Source organism: Scyliorhinus canicula, chromosome 6 (genome assembly GCF_902713615.1).
Source record: "Scyliorhinus canicula chromosome 6, sScyCan1.1, whole genome shotgun sequence".
Classification (NCBI taxonomy): Eukaryota; Metazoa; Chordata; class Chondrichthyes; order Carcharhiniformes; family Scyliorhinidae; genus Scyliorhinus; species Scyliorhinus canicula.
In genome coordinates, this window is record NC_052151.1 from 177,031,498 (window position 1) to 177,052,509 (window position 21,012).

The 21,012-nt window shown below is 44.3% G+C and overlaps 1 protein-coding gene across 1 annotated transcript; it reads left to right on the forward strand.

The window, feature by feature from the left end:
• The first annotated feature begins 3,046 nt into the window (after positions 1-3,046).
• pnocb (prepronociceptin b) lies at positions 3,047-18,012 on the forward strand. Its single transcript, XM_038800484.1, has 3 exons — positions 3,047-3,131; positions 10,563-10,708; positions 15,544-18,012. The coding sequence occupies exons 2-3, from the start codon at positions 10,583-10,585 to the stop codon at positions 16,114-16,116; spliced, it is 699 nt and encodes a 232-aa protein (XP_038656412.1). The 5' UTR covers positions 3,047-3,131; positions 10,563-10,582; the 3' UTR covers positions 16,117-18,012.
• The last annotated feature ends 3,000 nt before the right edge of the window (positions 18,013-21,012 follow it).

Here is a 21,012-nt window from a genome sequence, read left to right on the forward strand (position 1 = left end):
GCAGATCAACTACCCCCCTTCCCCCCCCCCCCCCCCCCCCCCCCCAGCAACAACACCTTGTAACCTAACCCCTGCCATATACTAGCTATATGCACACCCCCCACCTGGCTTCCGTAGACCTGCTCACCCAGCTAGCTTGGTGGCTCTCGTCTCCGGCGCCAACAAGTCTCCCACCTATTGTTCCATCTGACCCACCCCCCCCCGCCCATCGACACCACTTCCCCAAATCAGCCATCCTCGAGCAATTGCTCTAAACAAAAACAAGGAACAAAGAAAACCCCGACGCTAGTGCAAATCAAGTAATGCAAAATAAGCAATAGGCACTTCCAACCACCCTGATCAAACCACAAAAAGCCCCCAGCACCAAATACCTTAACTTCCCTCTTTTCCAACGAAAGCTCGAATACAGAAGAAAAAAAGAAGAAACAAGAAAAACATGTAAACATCACTTCGTAACTTTTTAACTTCAGTCCAAAAGTCCTCAGTTCGGCACCAGCCCTTCTCTCTTGGCGAAGTCCATCACATCCACGGGCTCCTCAAAATAACGGTGCTGTCCCTCGTGCGTGACCCAAAGGTGAGCCGGGTACAGCAGCCCAAACTTTACCTGCTTCTTGAACAAAATCTCTTTGACTTGCCTGTAGCCTGTCCTCCTTCTGGCCACCTCCACGCTCAGGTCCTGGTAGGTAGATGCACAAGACTCTATTGTTCCAATTGCAGCTCCGCGGGCGCTTGGCCCACTGTAGCACCCCCTCCTTGTCCAGGAACCTTGCGAACCTGACCACCATCGCTCGGGGGGGGGGGGGGGGTGCCCGCTCGTGGCTGCCTCGCCAGCACTGTGTGCCCTGTCCACCTCCAACAGGCGAGGGAAGACATCATTCCCCAACAGCTTCTGGAACATGTCTGCCACATACGCGGTGGCGTCCACTCTCTCAGCCCCCTCCGGGTGACCAACAATTCTTAAATTCTGCCGACGGGAACTATTTTCCAGGTCCTCCACCTTTTACACGAGCCTTTTCTGTTGGTCTTTCAGCCTCCCCATCTCTACCTCCACCACCGTTTGGTGATCCTCCTGCTCCTCCAGCGCCTTCTCCAGCTTCTGGATCCTCCAATCCTGGGCATCCAGCCTGTCCTCCAGGCGCTCGATTGATTTCTGAATCGAGTCTAAACTGTCCCATTTCAACACGGTGAAGCCCTCTTGAGAATGACCTTCAGCAGATGCTCCGTTGTTGGCTGGGCTGTCTGCACCGGGGTCCGGACATTGGCCATATTGTCCTCCAGCAGCTTCTACACTGCCCTTATTTGCCCACTTCTTCAACTGTTTATGATTCTTTCTGCTTCTTAATTCCATACACCTCTACCTGGAGTCAGTGCCAGAGTGCCTATGCCTTCAGATCCAGCGCTCAAAAGTACAAAAAAGTCGGGGGGGAAAGGTCCAAAAGTCCGACCGGAGCGAGAGCCACCAAATGTGCGACTTACTCCCTCATAGCCGCCACCAGAAGTGCCGACTGTTGGTGTTTATTAACCGAGTGACTGTTGGTGTTTAGTACTGAGTAATTGTTTGCGTTTAGTGACTGAGTGATTGTTGGGGTTTATTAACCGAGTGACTATTGGTGTTTATTGACTGAGTGTCTGTTGGTGTTTATTATGTCACGATTCCCTGGGCTAGTGTGCAATGAATTCCAGCGCCATATATTACAACACAGGTGAAATTAGGTTTTATTTAAAATGCCCAAGGTCGTTGGTTGAGCGCAATAAACTACAGCCACCAGATTTGTAACATTAAAACATAAGTAACCTTTCATTATGTCCAGTGTAATAATTAAAATGAAAGAAAAGGTAACTGACTATCGACTTCCTCTTTTGCAAACACCGCCCTCCCTAACTCGGATAATTTTCTACACGGACAGACAAACAACATAGGGGAAAGGGAAAGAAAATATTAATAAAAATAAAAAGATAAGGATCTTTGATGCGCTGAGATGAATTTAAGTCAATGTCTTTCTGAAGTTCAGGCTTTCTTTTTGGTACTTCTTTCTTCTGGGCTTGAGGTAGTTTTCTCTGGCAAGGTTGTCTACTTTTGCTGCAGAGTCAGCATCATTTCAAGTTCACAGCAAAGGATGTTCTAGGCACTTACTGCTTCCAGAACACTTCAGCAATTCTTTCACTTTGGCAAGCAGAGGAGAGAGAGAGAGAGAGCATTCCTTTCAGTTCCAAGGTCTAAACACTTCTGCCATGTTCTCTCAGAAAGCATCAGGCAGTAACTGACCATGGTCAGGTAGAATACTGTCCCTGGCCAACCCACTGGTTGCCAGTTAATCAATCAAACCAATTCCCTCCACAATGAGTTCCTAAGATCCACCGGTGACAAAGAGTCTGGCTTCTCCTCTCCAAAATACAAAACCTGGGAGCACAGTGTCTTGGCAAGCAGGCTGTATCAACCTCGAGTCTTCTGCTTAAAAGCACATCGTAATTAAATACCCATAGATCAAAATAATAAATTTTTTAAAATGGGAACAAAGGAAATAAACACGAAGTACTCTTACAATTAACTGAGTGACTTGGTGTTTATTAACCGGGTGACTGTAGGGGTTTAGTGACTGAGTGACTATTGGGGTTTGTTAAGTGAGTGACTGTCAGGGTTTATTAACCGACTGGCTATTGGTGTTTATTAACTGAGGGACTTTTGGGGGTTGTCGGGATCAGTGACTGTTGGGTGTTAGCGACTGATGTGTTGTGACTAAGTGACAATTGAGAGTTATTAACTGAGTGACAGTCAGGGTCAGTGAGTGAACTGTCGGGGGACAGTGACTGTATAACTCGGGGGTCAGTGACTGTGTGACTCAGGGGCTAGTGATTGAGTGAGGATGTGCCAGTCACTGAGGGAATGTGAGGGGTTCCAGGAAGCTGCTTATAGAAAGGTATCTATTCCTGGAAGGGGTGTGTGTGCTCGTTGCCTGACTGTCTGGGTTGTCTGTCCAGTCAGGGTATATCAGAAGGGGGCAGTGAATCACACAGGCAGTGTTAAACCACCCAACCTGCTTCAGGATTGAGGGGACGACTAAAGAACTTGCCTTGTGTGTGTGAGGAGCAGAACTCGCAACAGCTACTCACTCAGTGCCGAACAGTCTCAGGTAGGAAGAGATTTTCTCAATTCTCCATCTCACACTCGTTAAACGTCAGGTCCTTGCTTTAAACTTTATTCCTTTCTTTGTCTGTCTGTGTTCTGAGCTCCCCACTCGCTGCAACCCATCGGGTTTTTTTGCCGTTTATCCTCCCATTGATCCCACTTCCTCTGCGTCCTTCCTCTGAACCATCTCTCGTCTCGTCAATGATTTCTCCCTTTTATCGACTTAAACTTTGCCCTCCTTCACTCCCGTCGACTTAGCTCACCAGGCTTCTTATCGAGATCATGTGGAACTCTCTCATTTCTCCCTGTTTCTTTGTCTTGTTTTATTTCTCTCCCCCCTCCCCCGCACCTGCCTTATCTTCACCGGTACTTCTCACTCGATGGAAAGCTTCTTCCCGCCGTCCATCCCCAACTATTCCTAACCCCGCGCCACACAAGTTCTCCCCAATCTCCCTCAGTCCTCCTGTCACTGAGGGGATCTCCACTTCCCCGAGTGTTTCAGCCGGAGTGGGGGCTGCTTCCCGGGAGGGGGGGAGGCAGGAGCTGTAATTTGCCCCTCAGTCTCCCCCCCCCCCCCCCCCCGGCTCTCTCCTCACCTTCATGTGTCCGGGGAGATATGGTGGCGGGAGGGGTCCTTCGCACCGTGAGGGCAGGGGAGCTGTCAGGAGCTGCGGGGGGGGGGGGGGGGGTGGGTCAGTGGAACTAGGGGTGGGGGAGCGGGCAAAGAGGGTGTGAAGAGGCGGGTGGTGGCACAGCGGGTACATGGTTGTGCAGTCTAGGACTGAGTGCAGGAGCAGCAGCATTTGATCACAGTTCTGTGCTGAAGGTAGAAGTTCAGATTTTTTTTAGTGCTGAGGGGAGTGCACAAGTTGTCCACAGTCTCCTGCTGCTTCCCTTCTGGGTCTGATGTATTTGTATGTGTGTACATGTGTGTATAACTGTTTATCAGCTACTGTGTATCTGCTTGTATGGGCCAAGGTCCAGCTCCGCGGAAATGTTCCCCTCCCCATGGACCTGACAGTTCCGCCCAGGCTCCTCTTTGGAAGCAGTCGATGAGGATCAGTGCCTGCAGACAGGTCACTCCCAGTGGATGGGGGAATGTGGATAGCGACGCTGGGCAGAGAGAGAGAGCCAGAGTGAGACAGAAAGGGAGCAGGGCTGTGAAAAATAGACAACCATAAGAAAGGCTAAAAAATTGAAACTGGATAAAGAGGTGAGATACTAAGAGTAAAAAAAGGAGCAGGAGTTGGTGGAAAGCTCATGTAAATGACCGTTTTTACAATTTAAAATAACCATCTAAATGCAAGATGTAGGAGAAAGACTGACCCAGGGATTCAGATAATACTGAAACATCCATAACCATGAGCCTCAGATTTGGAAATATTATTTCCTTTTGTGACTCTCTATTTAATTATTATTTCAAAAGAAGGGCATGTTTTAAGGTTTGTTTTTGCAGGTCTACCCTATGTTCCGTGTTGTTGAATTTCTAGATAGTTTTCTTCGACAGTACTCATATAAATCAATAGAATGAGTCTGATGGTATTATTAAGGTAATGGCATACATTTTAAAAATATTTTTATTTAGAAAAGTTTCAATTATAACATCCAAAAAGATCAAACAAATGTATACAATTTTAATAGAAATACCCCCACAACATCAATGCCTTCCATCGAGCAAGACTCACCTCCGGGCTATTACAGAGGTGAAGGCCAAGACATCAGCCCTCTTCCCCTCCTATAGCCCTGGCAAGTCTGCCACTCCAAAAATCACCACCGTTGGGCACGGCTCCACTCCAATAATGGCATAAATGTTGAGGGTAGGCTGTGTTCCTTGGCTTGTACCCCTTTGAGTTTAGAAGGGTGAGGGGGAAATCTAATCAGTTATTTAAAATCATAAATGGAGCTGATAATGTAGAAATAGAGAAATTATTTCCTCTGGTTGGTGAAGACGCACAATCATAAAATTTGAGCTGGGATGTTCTGAAATCAGGATGTCTTTGTTTTTACACAAAAGGTAATGGAAATCTTGAACTCCTCCCGCTGCCCTCAAAGCGCTGTTGATGCTGTAGATCAGCTTTCAGGACTGAAATGGATAGGTTTTTGTTAGGCAAGGGTATTGAGGGATATGGATGAAAAGACAGGTAGATTTCATCGCCTTCTGTTTTCTATTGCGAAGCCTGGTCAGATAACATCTTCAACAGTGCCAGCTGGTTCAGTTAGACCTTTCAGGACTGAGGTCGATAGATTTTTGTTAGGTAGGAGCATCAAGGGCTATGGAGGCGGTAGCAGGTAAGAAGCTGACATATAGACCAGCTTAATGTGTAGGATTTGATTGGTGGAACAGCTTTGAATGGGCTCCTGCCATTCCTTTGTTTTAATTATTCAGTATATTGAGATAGACACTTGCGATTGATTAGGGGTGGGAGTGATGGAGGCCATACCACAAATGTTATCACAAGTGAATCTAGTGCCGCATGTAAACAGATGCTACACTGTGCACAGAGAGTACGTCAAAAGGACAAGATTATTAATTCCATTGCTGCAACCATTTAAGTAAATATCCACTTATGAACTATGAACAATTGGAAAGATTGTAGACTGCTGAAAATGGCTTTTGTTCCATTGAATTAGCTTTCCACCATTGGAAGTGATTGGGAGTGTGACCTAGGACTTAGGAAGTCCTCGTTTTATGCAAAGGCTGAAAGTATTACATTTATCATTAACATATGGAGAGCATTTCACAGCAATAAGCTCTCAGAAACACAATGCTGGCAGTGCAGGACACCATGCAGATTCTCTTCCTTGTGGTATTTACAACAACGCAGGAAATGTGGCATCATCCCTAACATGATCTTCAAAACTTTAAACAGTTTGTAAGGTGAATAATGTTGCAAGGCTCATTTGGGAGGAAAATGATTGAGATGAGCTCAGAAGTCATTAAATGTGAAAGTCCCTGTCTACATCCCTACACTATGTACCCCTGTGAGACAGAGTTCTCTGGCTCCAAATCTGGGGACTTAATTAGCTGAGTTACAAAAGGTTTTATTACAGCTCAATATCTACTGGGTTAATTTCAACACACATTTACTTGTGGTATTCCAAACACCAATGAAGTATAATAATGGCCATAGCAGGTTTGTCCAGCCTTTGTGCATGGGTAGGTTGGGGACATACATACTTCAATTTTTTTCTCACTCAAGGGGCCGACAAGTAGATTTTGAAAGATGAAAGCAAATTACTGCGGATGCTGGAATCTGAAACGAAACAGAAAATGCTGGAAAATCTCAGCAGGTCTGGCAGCATCTGTAGGGAGAGAAAAGAGCTAACGTTTCGAGTCCAATGACTCTTTGTCAAAGCTGGTGATTCAAAGATTTTGAAAGATAATTGAATTTTAAAAATGTTGAGTCTGAAGAAAAGCAACAACTTGCTGAGCAAAAATAAAGCATTGACAAAGCAATAAATTATTTTTAGGAAAGAGTAATTAATAAAAATAATGACTGTAAGAGGGGGAGAGTGTTTGTGTCCAGCTCACCCTCAGTTTCACTCACTCACCTTCAGCCACTGTGAGAATGTGTGTTGGTGTGTGGGGGTGAGGGTGACGGAGAATCCTGAGACTGGGAGTCTCACACACACATCCACATATCCCCCACACTCTCTTCCACATGCACACACACTCAATCTCTTCCACATGCGCGCACACACATTCTCCCACACACACACACTCACTCCCACACATACACTCACACATATAATCACTCTCCTACACATACACACTCACTCCCACTCTCCCACATTCACTCCCACACAGACTCAATCACTCTCCTACACATACACACTCACTCCCACTCTCCCACACAGACTCAATCACTCTCCCACATGCACACACATTCACTCACTCCCACACATACTCGCACATATATTCTCTCCTAGACACACACTCATTCTCTCCCACACACACATATATTCACTCTCCTACACACACTCATTCTCTCCCACTTGCACACACTCAATTACACACATACACATTCAGTCCCCCACACACATTCTTCTGCAGACACTCTCTCATACACACTCACTCACTCCCCCTACACACTCTCCCCCACACACTCAATTACACACACATATATTCACTCTCCTACACACACTCATTCTCTCCCACTTGCACACACACTCAATTACACACACACACATTCACTCCCCTACACACATTCTTCTGCACACACTCTCCCCCACACACACACACACACACAAACACTTATATTCATTCTCCTACACACATATACTCACACACTCCTTTCTACACACTCTAAATCACACTACCCCTACACACACACTTCACTCCACGCACATTCTTCACCCCACACACACTCACTCTCCCCCACACACTCGAAATCACACTACTCCTACACACACACATTCTCCACCCCACGCACTCTACACCCCACACACACTTACTTTCCCCCACACATACACTCTCCCCCACACACACTCCCCCCACACACATACAGATACACCCATTCTCCCACATACACACTCTCTCACATATATACACTCACTCACTCTCCACACACAGATACTTTTCCCCCACACATACTCACCCACACACTCACTCAGTGATGGTTACCTTGTCCTATGCTTCAAATTAAGTTTGCATCTGCAGTTCATCAGTTCATTCAAACACCCTAACTGCTGCTCTCATGTTTTATTTACAAATTCCTTATTTCTCTCTCCTCATTCGATTACTTTACATCTTTTAGTTTTCCCTTTAACTGTCGTGCATAAAGTACAATTTCTGACTGTTACTCTTTCTTCCATTCGTTAGTTTCTGAGTTCATGTTACTTCTTCCAAATGACACCTCCAGGCATTTACTATTTAAAATTCCGTGTAATAATTCTGTTTAGTGTTAATGTAAGCCTACTTGTAACAATAAAGATTATTATTACTATTTATCCTTTCATCTGCTTCAGGTGAAGAACATTCTAAGAAGGCTGTTCTTTCTTGTCCCTGTACTGGTGCCAGAGTCCCTTGAAATAGATCCCTTCTTTCTCACACAACTCCTTCAGCCACTTGTTCATACCCCAAATCTGGTTATCTCGACTGCATAGAAATAATGTTTTTGTTGCAGCAGGTAGTAAAGAGGGCAAAATTTATGCTGGCACTCATACCGAGAGGATTCAAATACAAGAGCAGGGATGTCTTGCTGCAATTTTAAAAGGCCTTGATGAGATGATGTGTGCAGTTTTTGTTTCCTTATCTGAGGAAGGAAGTTCTTGCTATAAAGGGAATGCAGCAAAGGTTTACCAGACCGATTCCTGGGATGGCGGGACTGACATATGAGGCGCAATTGAGTCAGTTATAATTATATTGCTGGAGTTTAAAAGAATGAGGGGGGATCTCATAGAAACCGATAAAATTCCAACAGGACTAGACAGTTTAGATGCAGGAAGGATGTTCCCGATGGTGGGTGGGGGGGGGGAGTCAGAAAAAGGGGTCATAGTCTAAGGATACGGCGTGAACCATTTATGACTGAGATGCGAAGAAGTTTTGTCACCCAGAGTGGTGAGCCTGTGGAATTTGCTACCACAGAAAGCCGTTGGGGCCAACACATTGAATGGTTTAAAGAAGGAATTTAATATAGCTCTTGGGGCTAAAGGGATCAAAGTATATGGGGAAAGGTGGGAACAGGTTACTGAGTTGCATGATCACCCATGATCATAATGAATTGTGAAGTAGGCTCAAAGGGCCAAATGGCCTCCTTCTGCTCCTATTTTTTATGTTTCTATGAAAGTACAGTGTTTAATTCATTCTAGATCAGTGTACCAGTTACAAAAAGCTCAGTAATTTGTGTGCTATGAATAGGCGTTTCAGTTACAGAACACCAAGTGAGGTATTTGTTCCCTTCCTATCAGCTCTTGAAAGTTCAGTTTACATTTGTTCTGCATCTGTGTGTTTTGGAAAGCTTAGAGATTAATTTGTTTGATATCAACAGTTACAGAAAGCTTTATTACTCAATACTGCAGAACATTTCAGCAAATTACAGGAGGACATTAATAAACTTGCAGAATGAATGAGAAATAATTGGCAAATCAAGTCCACTCGAATAAATGTGAAGTAGTACATTTTGACTGAAAGAATAGGGAGTCATTTATTACTTGGAAGATGTAAGTATAGTTAAGGTAGAAGAACAAAGGAATCTCGGAATGCAAATACATCAATCACCAAAAGTTGTGTCACACATTAAGACCATAAAAAGCAAGGCAAGCATTAGACTTTATTTCGAGAGAGACAGAACTGAAAAGTAGGGAAGTTATCCTAAACCTGTATTGAATCTTGGCTAGATCAAACGTAGAATACTGTGTGTAGTCCTGGTCACCATGTTGTAAAAAAGATGTAGAGGCACTGGAGAGGGTGCAGAGAAGATTGACAAGAATGATACCAGAAATGTGTGGATATACATGTCAGGAAAGGATTCACCGTCTGGATCTCTTATTTCTTGAAAAAGAGGTCCGAGGAGTAATAGAGATCTTTAAAACTATAAAAGGTTTTGATAGATTGGATAGAGAGAATATTTCTTTTTGTGGGGTAAAGAGCAACTTTGTAAGACAGTCAGCAGGAAACAGAATTCAGAAGAAATGTCTTCACCCAGAGTAGTAAGAATCTGGAACTCACTGTTTCAGACATTGGTTGAAGCGAATAGTATAGATACATTTGGGGGAAAATAGACAATCATGTGAGGAAGATAATTGTGGGTTATGATGGTAGATTTAGGTTAAGAAAAAGGGTGGAAGCTGTGTGCTGCATATCCTATTGTTCCATATCTGTCAGTTACTAAACGTTCAGAGTTTTATTTGTTCTATATCTGCCAGTTATAGAAAATCCAGTGCTTTATTTGTTCTAGATCTGTCAGTTACAAAAAGTAGTGTTTTATTTTAATGTATTGTATATTGAGGCATGGTAGCACAGTGGTTAGCACTGTTGCTTCACCGCGCCAGGGTCCCGGGTTCAATTCCCGCTTAGGTCACTGTCTGTGCGGAGTCTGCACGTTCTCCCCTGTGTCTGCGTGGGTTTCCTCCGGGTGCCCCAGTTTCCAAGTCCTGAAAGATATGCTTGTTAGGTGAATTGGACATTTTGAATTCTTCCTCAGTGTACCCGAACAGGCGCCGGATTGTGGCGACTCGGGGATTTTCACAGTCACCTCATTGCAGTGTTAATGTAAGCCTACATGTGACACTAATAAAGATTATTATTATTAGTTATAGAGTTCAGCATTGTATTTGTTCTGTATCTGTCAGTCACCGCAAGCTCTGTGTTTTATTTGTTCTATGTCTGTATTTCAGTAAGCACAAGTTGAAAAATGGTAATAGTAAGTTTGAAGAGCAGTTAAATTGAGCTGATGTATGAGCTGAATGTTTGATGTGCCGATTTCTTTTGCAGGCTATCCTAATTAAATCAACATGAGGACCTCTCTCCTGTCCCTCATACTTATCCTCTATCTGGTTCCTTGCTGTCAGGGAGACTGTGCGGCTGAGTGCCTGACCTGTAACAAACTCGTCTATCAGCATCAACACTTCAATGTACTGGTGAGTGTCAGAAACCATCTTCACCTTAAGTTACACATCCCAGTTTTCGTCGGGGGGTTGGTTCCCTGGGCTTCGTATATAATAGAATTTGTAGTGCAGAAGGAGGCCATTCTTGCTGCTTTCTCTGATGATACTATCACATCTGGTATTCATTGTGTAAGGAACGGTAAGGTTGGCAAGGATGGGTGTGGGGAAACTGTTTCCCTTTGTGGTTGATTCAAGAACAAGGGGACATAAATTTAGGAACGTCACTAATAGATCTAATAAAGAATTTAGGAGGAGATTCTTTAGCAAGAGAATGGTAAGAATGTGGAACTCACTGTCATGTATAATAATGTTTTATTCAGTTAAGGAGAGGCTCATGCACACATGAAGGAAGAAGGATATGAATGCTGTCCAGAACTGAATAGATGGAGAAAGGTGGCAGTCAATTTGCACACAGCAAGTTTCCACTAATAGCAAGGAGATAAATAATCAGTCTATTTTGATTGAAAGGCAAATATTGACTCAAGACACCAGAATCTCTTTGGTCTTCTTCTAATACCGCCATGGGATTACTTTTATTCCCATCTGAGAGGGAAGACAGAGCCTCAGTTAAATGTCTCATCAAAAATACAGCACCCCCAACAGTGTGGTGCTTCCTCGACACTGCACTAGGAGTGTCAGCTTGGATTTCTGCTCCGGTTTCTGGAGTGGGAAGATGTTCCAACACTCCTCCTTTTCATCTGTGGACGTGTCTTCTCTTGCATGAAGATGGATTCATGTGCTAACGGTGCCCTTTATCTCAAATACAAAACAGTACAATGGGGGCAGTTGAACCAGGAACAACCAAACAATTGAGATTAAGATCTTATCACTGACACACTTTTACTTTATTTGGCAATTTTCCCCTTCCACTCGTGCATTTACCAATTCCTTGCTGAGCTGCGGTGGGTTTATGGTATCTCAGGCAGGAGGTCTTCATTTATGACTGTGGATGCAAGCAGGCGATTCATCCATTGAAGGCATCACAGGTGAGTGCCAACTGCACGTGCTTCCGCCAAGGCTTATTGAGTGATGATCAGGAGCTGGCCCCAAGCACAGACACAAGTCAGACAGCTTGGTGTGGATCAGGGTTCACAGTGGGCACCTCAGTATTCAGTGACTATATTCACAGAGCTGTTGGCCTATTGAGGAGGCACTCAAACAGCCCATTTCTAATTATGAAGGGTAGTAAGATACCAGCTGGACCATTAGTCCTGCTTCATTCTCATGATAACCAGAGTATCAGGATTAAACACCTCCCCTCTACCCCTCTGTTCTCGAAGCAAAAGGACAGAGAAAGACCCCAGGACCAATAAGGGAACACAGACTTTGGAAAAATTCCTCTCTGACCCCCTCAGGATAAGCCCAGGAGACCACACCATTCAAATGTTCTCATAACGCACTTACCTTCAATATGGTGTGATCTCTGCCAGGATCAGGAACCATCCCAATACCACCTTGAAAACAGTGAGCACCCACTGCACTATATAGGTTACTAGCAACTTCCTAAGGGACTCGAAGTGAATGGAGACTGAGCTGCTGCAGAGAAAATATTTGCTTTCCGAAAATGTGTCAACAGGAATGGCTGCACAAAGTACACTAGCACCAACCACTGGTAGGAAGCTGGGAGTGCAGGACTGACAGTAGGATTGCAGGTTTAGAATGAAAAGTGTGGCACTTTCTGCATCACACTATTCATGACATTGATTGGAGGGAGTTGATCAGCTCTATCATAGATCGATCTGCAATTAATCAATAATGAATTAAGCTGTCACAAGAAATACCAGAACTATGTGCGATCTGTGCAAAACTTCAAGCATCCCTATCTGGAGTAACTGTCCAGTTGAGAGCGCTATTTAAACCTTAAAGAGGTTTCAAATTCACTGGAGCCATATTTGGGCTTAGAACGTTAAATTGTGGTCGGAATTAAAAGCACCAGCAACAGCGCCGTTCCCGATAGCCCCGGGGAAGTACTCAGGGAGTCCGGTAATAATAGCTTCATTGAAAATCTGGAGGCATTTTTGCCAACACTTCGGGTTGGGGGCAGGGTCAAGGGAAATGCCGATTCGGGGGAACCACAGATTTGAGCCAGGGAGGTGGGATGCAAATTTTCGGAAATGGAAGGAGAAGGGGATTAAGACGCTGAAAGATTTGCTTCTTGGGGGTCAGTTTGCAGGATTCAAGGAGCTGGAAGCGAAGTATGGGCTGGAGCAGGGGGAAATATTTAGATGCATGCAGGTTCGAGATTTCGAGGAAGGAAATACAGAGCTTCCCGGAGGAACCGGCCTCCACATTGCTGGAGGAGGTGCTGACGACAGGGGGACTGGAGAAGTGGGTAGTGTCAGCGGTGTACGGAGCTATTTTGGAAGAGGATAAGGCAGCACTGGAAGGGATCAAAGCAAAGTGGGAGGAAGAGTTGGGAGAGGATATGGAGGAGGGGTTCTGGTGTGAGGTGCTCTGGAGAGTAAATGCCTCCAACACGTGCACGAGGTTGGGGCTGATACATCTGAAGGTGGTATACAGAGCACACCTCACGAGGGCGAGGATGAGCCGATTCTTTGAAGGAGTAGAAGATGTGTGTGAACGTTGCGGTGGGGGGGGGGGGGGGGGCTAATCACGTTTATATGTTTTGGTCCTGTCCAAAGCTAGAGGAAGGAGGTTTTTCGGGTAATTTCTAAAGTGGTGCATGTGAAGCTAGACCTGGGCCTCTGGGTGGCCATATTCGGGATGTCAGACCAGCCAGGGTTGGAAGCGGGTGCGGAGGCAGATGTTGTAGCCTTCGCCTCGTTGATCGCCCGAAGGCGGATTCTGATGGGATGGAGAGCAACCTCTCCACCCTGTGCCCTGGCATGGCGGCGGGACTTGCTGGAATTCTTGACTCTTGAGAAGGTTAATTGCGAACTGAGGGGAAGGACGGAGGGGTTCTACAAGTCATGGGCATTATTCATTGTGCACTTTCAAGAACTGGATAACATTGAACATTAGTTGGGGGAGAATGGGTGGGAGGGTTGGGGGCTGTGTATATTAAGGATGACTATGGGTAATCCCTGATTCCTTTTTGTCATTTGTTTATGTGAACATGCGGGCTAATGTTTGGGGTTTGGTGGGAGGATGGGATCGTTGTTATTGATGTGGGGATTGATATATCCGATACTGATTATTCTTTATTGTTGGTGGGTGTAAATTTGGGAGGAAATGTGAAAAAGGAGGAGAATAAAGAAATATTTTTAAAAAAAGAACGTTAAATTATGAGGATAGTTTACAAAAACTTTATCTGTGTCCCCATAAATTATTGAGATTGAGGGGTGATCTGATTGTGGTGTTGAAAACTATTCAATCAGGTAGATATAGGGGATGAGATCTTCCAGCTATTTATACTGGTGGGATCTGCCGGTCCCACTGACGGCACACCCCCACCACGGGCTTCCCAGCGGCATGGGGTGGATTCAATGTGAAATCCCATTGACAACGGCGGGACCGGAAGACCCCACTGCCGGCCTACAGAGGGCCGCCTCCCTCTGCTGAGAAAGATGCCGACTGGACATTAGAGAATCTCACCCAACAAAATTGTTTCCTCTTGAGTGGGGAATCAAGAACAAGGAAGCACAATCTTGAAATCAGAGTTAGGCCATTCAGGGGTGAACTCAGGAAGGGATGGGGTGCATGGTGGCACAGTGGTTAGCACTGCTGCCTCACAGCGCCAGGGACCCGGGTTCAATTCCGTCTTTGGGTGACTGTGTGGAGTTTGCACATTCTCCCCGTATCTGCGTGGGTTTCTTCTGGGTGCTCCGGTTTCCTCCCACAATCTAAAAACATGCCGCTTAGTGTCCAAAGGTTACATTAGGTGGGGTTGCGGGGATTGGGTCGAGGTGGGGTGTACTTTCAGAGGTTCAGTGCAGACTCAATGGGCTGAATGGCCCCCTTCTGCACAGTAGGGATTCTATGATTCTAAGTGCTTCCTCACAGAACATGTAGTGGAAAGCTGGAACTCTCTTCCCCAAAAGGCTGTGGATGCTTGGATCAATTGGAGCTTTCAAGACTGAGATAGCTAGATTGGGTAAGATGCTGAAGAGATAGAGAGCAAAGACAGCTAAATGGGTTTGAGGTACAGATCAGACCTGATCTTATTGAAAAGTGGAACAGTAAGAGGTGTTTAATGGCCGGCCTGCACCTATTCCAAAGATATTTTCATTTTATATTATTCTAGTAGGTAAAGTGATTCACTCCGAATTTAGTTTTCACAATAGTAATGATTCTCCTTATATTCGTTTACGGGATGTGAGCTTTGCTCATCCCTAACTGCCCTCCATTTCACAGGACATTTTGAGAGTCAGCATATTGCTATGGATCTGGAGTTTCATTTAGGCCAGACCAGGTAAGGAAGGCAAATTTCCTTACCTAAAGGACCCATGGTTATCATCAGACTATTAATTCCAGATTTTTTATTGAATTCAAATTTCACCATCTGCCATGGTGAGGTTTGAATCCGGGTCCCCAGATCTTGCCCTGGGTGTCTGAATTACCCATCTAGGGTTTATAGTGAGATACTATTGATGTATTAATGATACATTAATAAAGACTGAGATTGAGAGTTTTGTAGGGTTGGGGGATTCAAAGGATAAAGAACAAAGGTGGGAATTAGGGCTATGGTACAGATTGGTCATGATCTAATAGGTTAAAGGCGCTGAATGGCCTCTTCCTACTCCTCGGTAAGAATACAGACATTTGTAGATTGATAGAACAAATTATTTAACAAAAAGGAAGTATCAGAAGTACATCCCATCACTTAATAACGTGTCCTGTTGTTTCAGATCTGCATTCTACAGTGCAAAGGGCAAGTTACATCCTCTGTCATTTGGGACAACTGCAGAAAAAGTGGCTCTGCATCATCAGTGTTACCTCTTGGCGTGAGCACATCTCAAATTGGAAGCCATTCTTTTGGTAGTGCTGGAAACAACGGGAGAGGCAATTCTGGAAGCACCCGTGGCTTTCTCCAAATCATGAAGATCATGTTACCCAACGGCAGCATGGAAGGTATCTCTGACGATGGAGCTGAGGCAACATTTGAGGTGGACAACAGTCAACAAGATACAAAGATGCCATCAGACGAGAGCTCCTATGGTTCCCGAGCAGAGCCACTGGCTTCCAACCAATATGGAGGGTTTATGGAGAGGAAACCTAATTTCAGAGAAGTTGCAGAGGGCAACAGAAGTTTCCAGAAGAGATATGGAGGCTTCATGGGAGTCAGAAAATCGATCAGGAACTGGAGCAATTTGAGCAGACAGACCAATCAGAAAAGATACAGCAAATTTCTGAGGCAGTACCTTGGGCTGGCAACACGTTCTGCTGAGTATGACAGTTTACCAGGCAACTTGGCTGTGTAAATTTTGGATTGTGAGACTGGTTAGAGTTAATGCCCAGTCTAGTTTAAAGGGGAGTCAGCCTTAACATTAGTTCATGTCATTATTGTTCTGCGATACTGAAACACATAACTCATGATGAATGTACAATCGTGTCCACTGTGCACGACATTCTCTGATGGCTCACTTACTTCAAAGAAAAAAATAATATTTTGAATGTTGCACAGTTCCATGGCCATTTTAAAAAGCCTCATCATCTGTGAAAAGCAAATAGTGAGATATTGGACTAGGCAGGTTGACAGAGGGGCATAGAGTGAAGTAACGGCAGATGTCAGGATGTTAACTCAATATTTCTTGCATCCTTCCAACCCAGAAAGGTCCAACCACAAACGCTGACCTGTTGGACATTAAATCTTGCTACTCTGAAAACATATGTGTGTTCAATCAGACAGGCGCTCAGCGGATTTTCGTAGAAACATTGATTATATGGACAGATGGAGACTATTCGACCCATTATACCTGTGTCTACTCTTTGAAAAAGCTATCCAATTCATCCCCCTGTCAGTTCTCCACATCACTGTGAAATTTTTCCCATCAAGTATTTATCCATTTTCCTTTTGAAAATGATCACTGAATCGGATTCCACCACCTTTACAGGCAGTGCATTCCACATTGTAGCTATTTACTGTGAAAAATAAATTCTCCTAATTTCTGCTCTGACCTTTTAATGGACATGGTTTCCTGGCATGGTTTAAATAACCTTTTAAAACACCACACCCATAAGAAATACCAAAATATCAAACAGGAAAAGACCAATTGGTCCAGCCAGCCTATCTGATACAGTCGTGATGCCTTGTTCACCATTAAAAATATTTCCTAACCCTTAGAGGCCATGACATTTCTTGGAATAGGGAAAGGCCAAATAAAAAAAAAACACAAGAGCAGTGAGAGAAATGCTAGAAAAGTCTTCTCCAATCCCATTAGGTAAATGAAAATAACCCAGGAAATGTGATTCACTAGTTGGTACCTACCTCTTGTATAATTAAGATTACAGAGGTAGGGAGGAGCAAGACCATGGAGAGATTTGAACAAATGTGGTTTAGCTAAACATTGGGCCAGTGAGACATTGTGAAGTTCTTACTATGAGTGATGGTAAGATACCCTCATTCACCCTGTTGAGCACCAGACTACAAGAATGACAGCGATGTACTGTAGGTATAACAAAACTGAGGAAAACAATACAGGTCTTTTAACTCTGCAGTGTCCACTCAAACTTTAAATCAATTCTTCTTTTCAGTCCCAGTTACTTCAAGCTTGGGTCAGGTAATTTCTAAAAGAATAACTCTACTACTACTAATCACCAAGACAGTCATTCAGCACTCCTAGGTCATGAACATCAGTGACAGAAATGTCAATACTACCTAAAGCCCCAAATTACTATTTGGCCTGGTTTACCTGCTATGTGAGTATAGGTGTCCGCATAGGGGTAGAATTTATCCTCTTTTCGCCTGATTTTCTACATACCTCTGGTGATCAAAATTAGCTGAAATCCACAAAAAAATGACCTGAACTCTGATTATGATTTTAAGGCTATTTCATAAGCTGCTCCAAAGTTAAAGAGCAGATTGGGTGAATCCTTGTTTGCCTCCAGGCCCCCTACAACACCACTACATGAAACTTTCTCATTAAAGAAACTATTCACTTATTGCCCTTTGCTGCCTTTCCTCTCAGTCAATTAAGAGATCCATTTTGTTGGGGGTCACCGACACCACCAATCGCAGGAACAGCAGGAGTAGTGATGACCCATTACCTGCCTCAGACTCATGAGTATGACAGTCTTTATGGGCAGCATGGTAGCACAGTGGTTAGCACTGCTGCTTCATAGTGCCAGGGACCCAAGTTCGATTCCCACTTTGGGTCACTGTCTGTACAGAGTCTGCACGTTCTCCCCGTGTCTGCATGGGTTTCCTCCGGGTGCTCCAGTTTCCTCCCACAAATCCTGAAAGACGTGCTGTTAAGTGAATTGAACATTCTGAATTCCCCCCCAGTGTACCCGAACAGGCGCCAGAGTGTGGCGACTAGGGGATTTTCACAGTAACTTCATTGCATTGTTAATGTAAGCCTACCTATGACACTAATAAAGATTATTCACAATTAACAGTTCTTTGTCCATAAACATGTAATTTTGCAGTTATTTTAACCAGACAAATATATGTTGGAATACCAGAGGAGTTTGTAGGTTCCATTTTCCTGATAACTGCCTGACAAATTTCTACCTAACCCACAATGGTAATCAAACAGTACTTCAGAACATTAAATCAGTCTAACAGCTCTGATTAGTTATATCCCACAGGTGACCACGCTGTTGGAACAGAGGTAATAGTGGCAATAATCTGGCCCGAGTAAAGATTGAGAGGATCAGATAATGATTACAAACATGTAGGAGATGACTTCAACCCCTTTGTTTAAATTACAGCCCTGTAATTGCTCCTGTGTATCTAGTATTCTAAATTTGAGCCATCTGCCCTCTCACTTGAAACCTGTAGTCACTCTGGTAAAACCATCTTTCTGTGTTTTAATGTCATTAAATTCACTGCCTTGTTATGGACTTGCATGGACTGCCTGCTGTGATAGTGGAGTCGGACACTTTAGGAACTTTCAAGCGGTTATTGAATAGGCACATGGAGCACACCAGAATGACAGGGAGTGGGATAGCTTGATCTTGGTGTCGGACAAAGCTCGGCACAACATCGAGGGCCGAAGGGCCTGTTCTGTGCTGCACTGTTCTATGTTAAATGTCCTGAAACAAAAGTAGTTCATTTTCTTGCTCTTGAAATGTGTTGAATTAACCCCTTGTGAATTGGCACATTACATTGCATTTGTGTGATACTCAATAGTTAAAGCTGACTTCCCTTTCAATAGATATTACTTGTCTTTAGTTTAGCTTCTGCATGCACTGTAACCAATGATATCATTTCTGAAACTGTTTTTGTTTTCAGTTCAACAGCCACAGTAGCCTGTATTTTTGAATTTGATTAAAATAGACTGGTTCTTGGTTCAGCCAGCTTGCCTGCCTGCAGTTCCATAGCACTGAGCATGCCCAATAAAGAGAACCTGGTTTCACTGTCACAACAGCAAAATGTTTGTAACGTAGTTTGTATATTTGTCCACAATTTGGAGTATTATAAACTGTACATAGGAAACAATGAATAAATTAGTTTATTATTTATTTAGTCTCACTGTTGTAGGCAGATAATGGTTTATCCAGATTTGCTCATTGTTTCTGCACATTCAGACTTGTTGGCCAGTATTTATTCGGAATGAAAACATCTCCTGGACTTCTGGAATCCTCTCTCTGTCAGAACTCCTTCTGCAAGTGCATCTCTCTCTGTCTCCCTATCAGTCTTTTGGCAAAGATCAAACTGCTGCATAGGTCTTGATGCGATTTAGCACCCAAAAAAGAATCCCATTTTGGGTACATATAGCAGCACTAAGAACAACCCTGCTATCAAACAGGACTCAATTCGGGGCACCATTTATAAATGGCGCCCTTTTTTTATGATCTCTTGATTCCCCCTCGGACTCGCCACCCCAGCCTCCGGACCGCCCAACAATGCCCAATATACCTCTGAGGAGGTCCTCTAACCCCCCCCTCACCCAATCTCAAAAGGGCAGAGCCCCCCCCCCCCCGCCCCAGGCATGATCCCTGACATGGGCAACCTTGGCAGTGCCCTGCTGGCCTAGCAATGCCACACAGGCACTCGGCAGAGCCAGGGTGGAACTCCCAATGTGCCGGGTGGCACTATCAAGGAACCGGGTGACAGCGGGAGTGCCAGGGTGCCATCCTACCCAGAGCCCAACCACCCTGGTGCCTCCGATGGCTTAGGAGATCCCCACAGGTGTCATAATGCCTGGTCTACCTTTGTGTGGACCAGTTTTTACCAGCGCCTTGGCGCGGTCTCCCAGGTGTGGGCATTCGTTCCTGGACCTCGAGCAATTCAGGCGCCGACATAATACGCAAATCCTTTTGGGCCCTTTCTGAGTCAGATCCAGATTGTGACGTCTCACAAGGACCCGTTAGATATCAGGAGGCGTTCCGAGAGTTGCAAACCTCTCATGAGAGTTAACTGCCTCGTCACGTCACCGTGTCAGGTGCAACGAGGCTATTCGATCACACTCCTCATGTGGAATTCCTTATCTCATAGATGGCTTTCAAAAGCAAATGTACCAAAAGTCATTTATCATACCACTGAGACAAGGCACGTCACAAGAACATAATTAGATACAAACAGACAGCAAGGAAAAGGATCAATAACTAAAAACTTGGTTAATTAGGTATATTTGAAGGACGTACCACCTGAAGGCGGAGAGAAGTTAAACATTTTGAATTCTACAACTTAGAGCCTAGATGGCTAAAGGCATTGCCACCAATAATGCGGTGAAGGGACTGTGAAATGCACAAGAGCAAAGAATCAGTGGAACCAATTTCTCAGGGAATTGTAGTGCTAATTAAAATTACAGAGATAAAGAAGGGCAAGATTATGGAGAAATTTGAACATGAGGATGAGAATTTTTAAATCAAGATATTGATGGTTTCATGACAAAATAACAACAATAAGCTAAACTGTACAACTTTTTCTTCTGAAAATTGCCAACAGGCTTTAACACAAAACAAGTTTCAATAGTTTTGACAAAAATGAATTTCATTCAAATTTAATAGTAGTGAATTCAAAGAAACTAGAAATATTGACCCAGTTCAATTTGTTTCATATTTGAGAAGACCAAAGCACAGGAGGAGGCCTTTCAGCCCATTGAGCCTGTGTCAGCTCTTAGGTGGAGCTATCCAATTAGTCCTGCTCTCCCGACTGTTCGCCCTTAACCCCACAATTTGTTCCCCGACAACTGCTTACCCAATCTCCT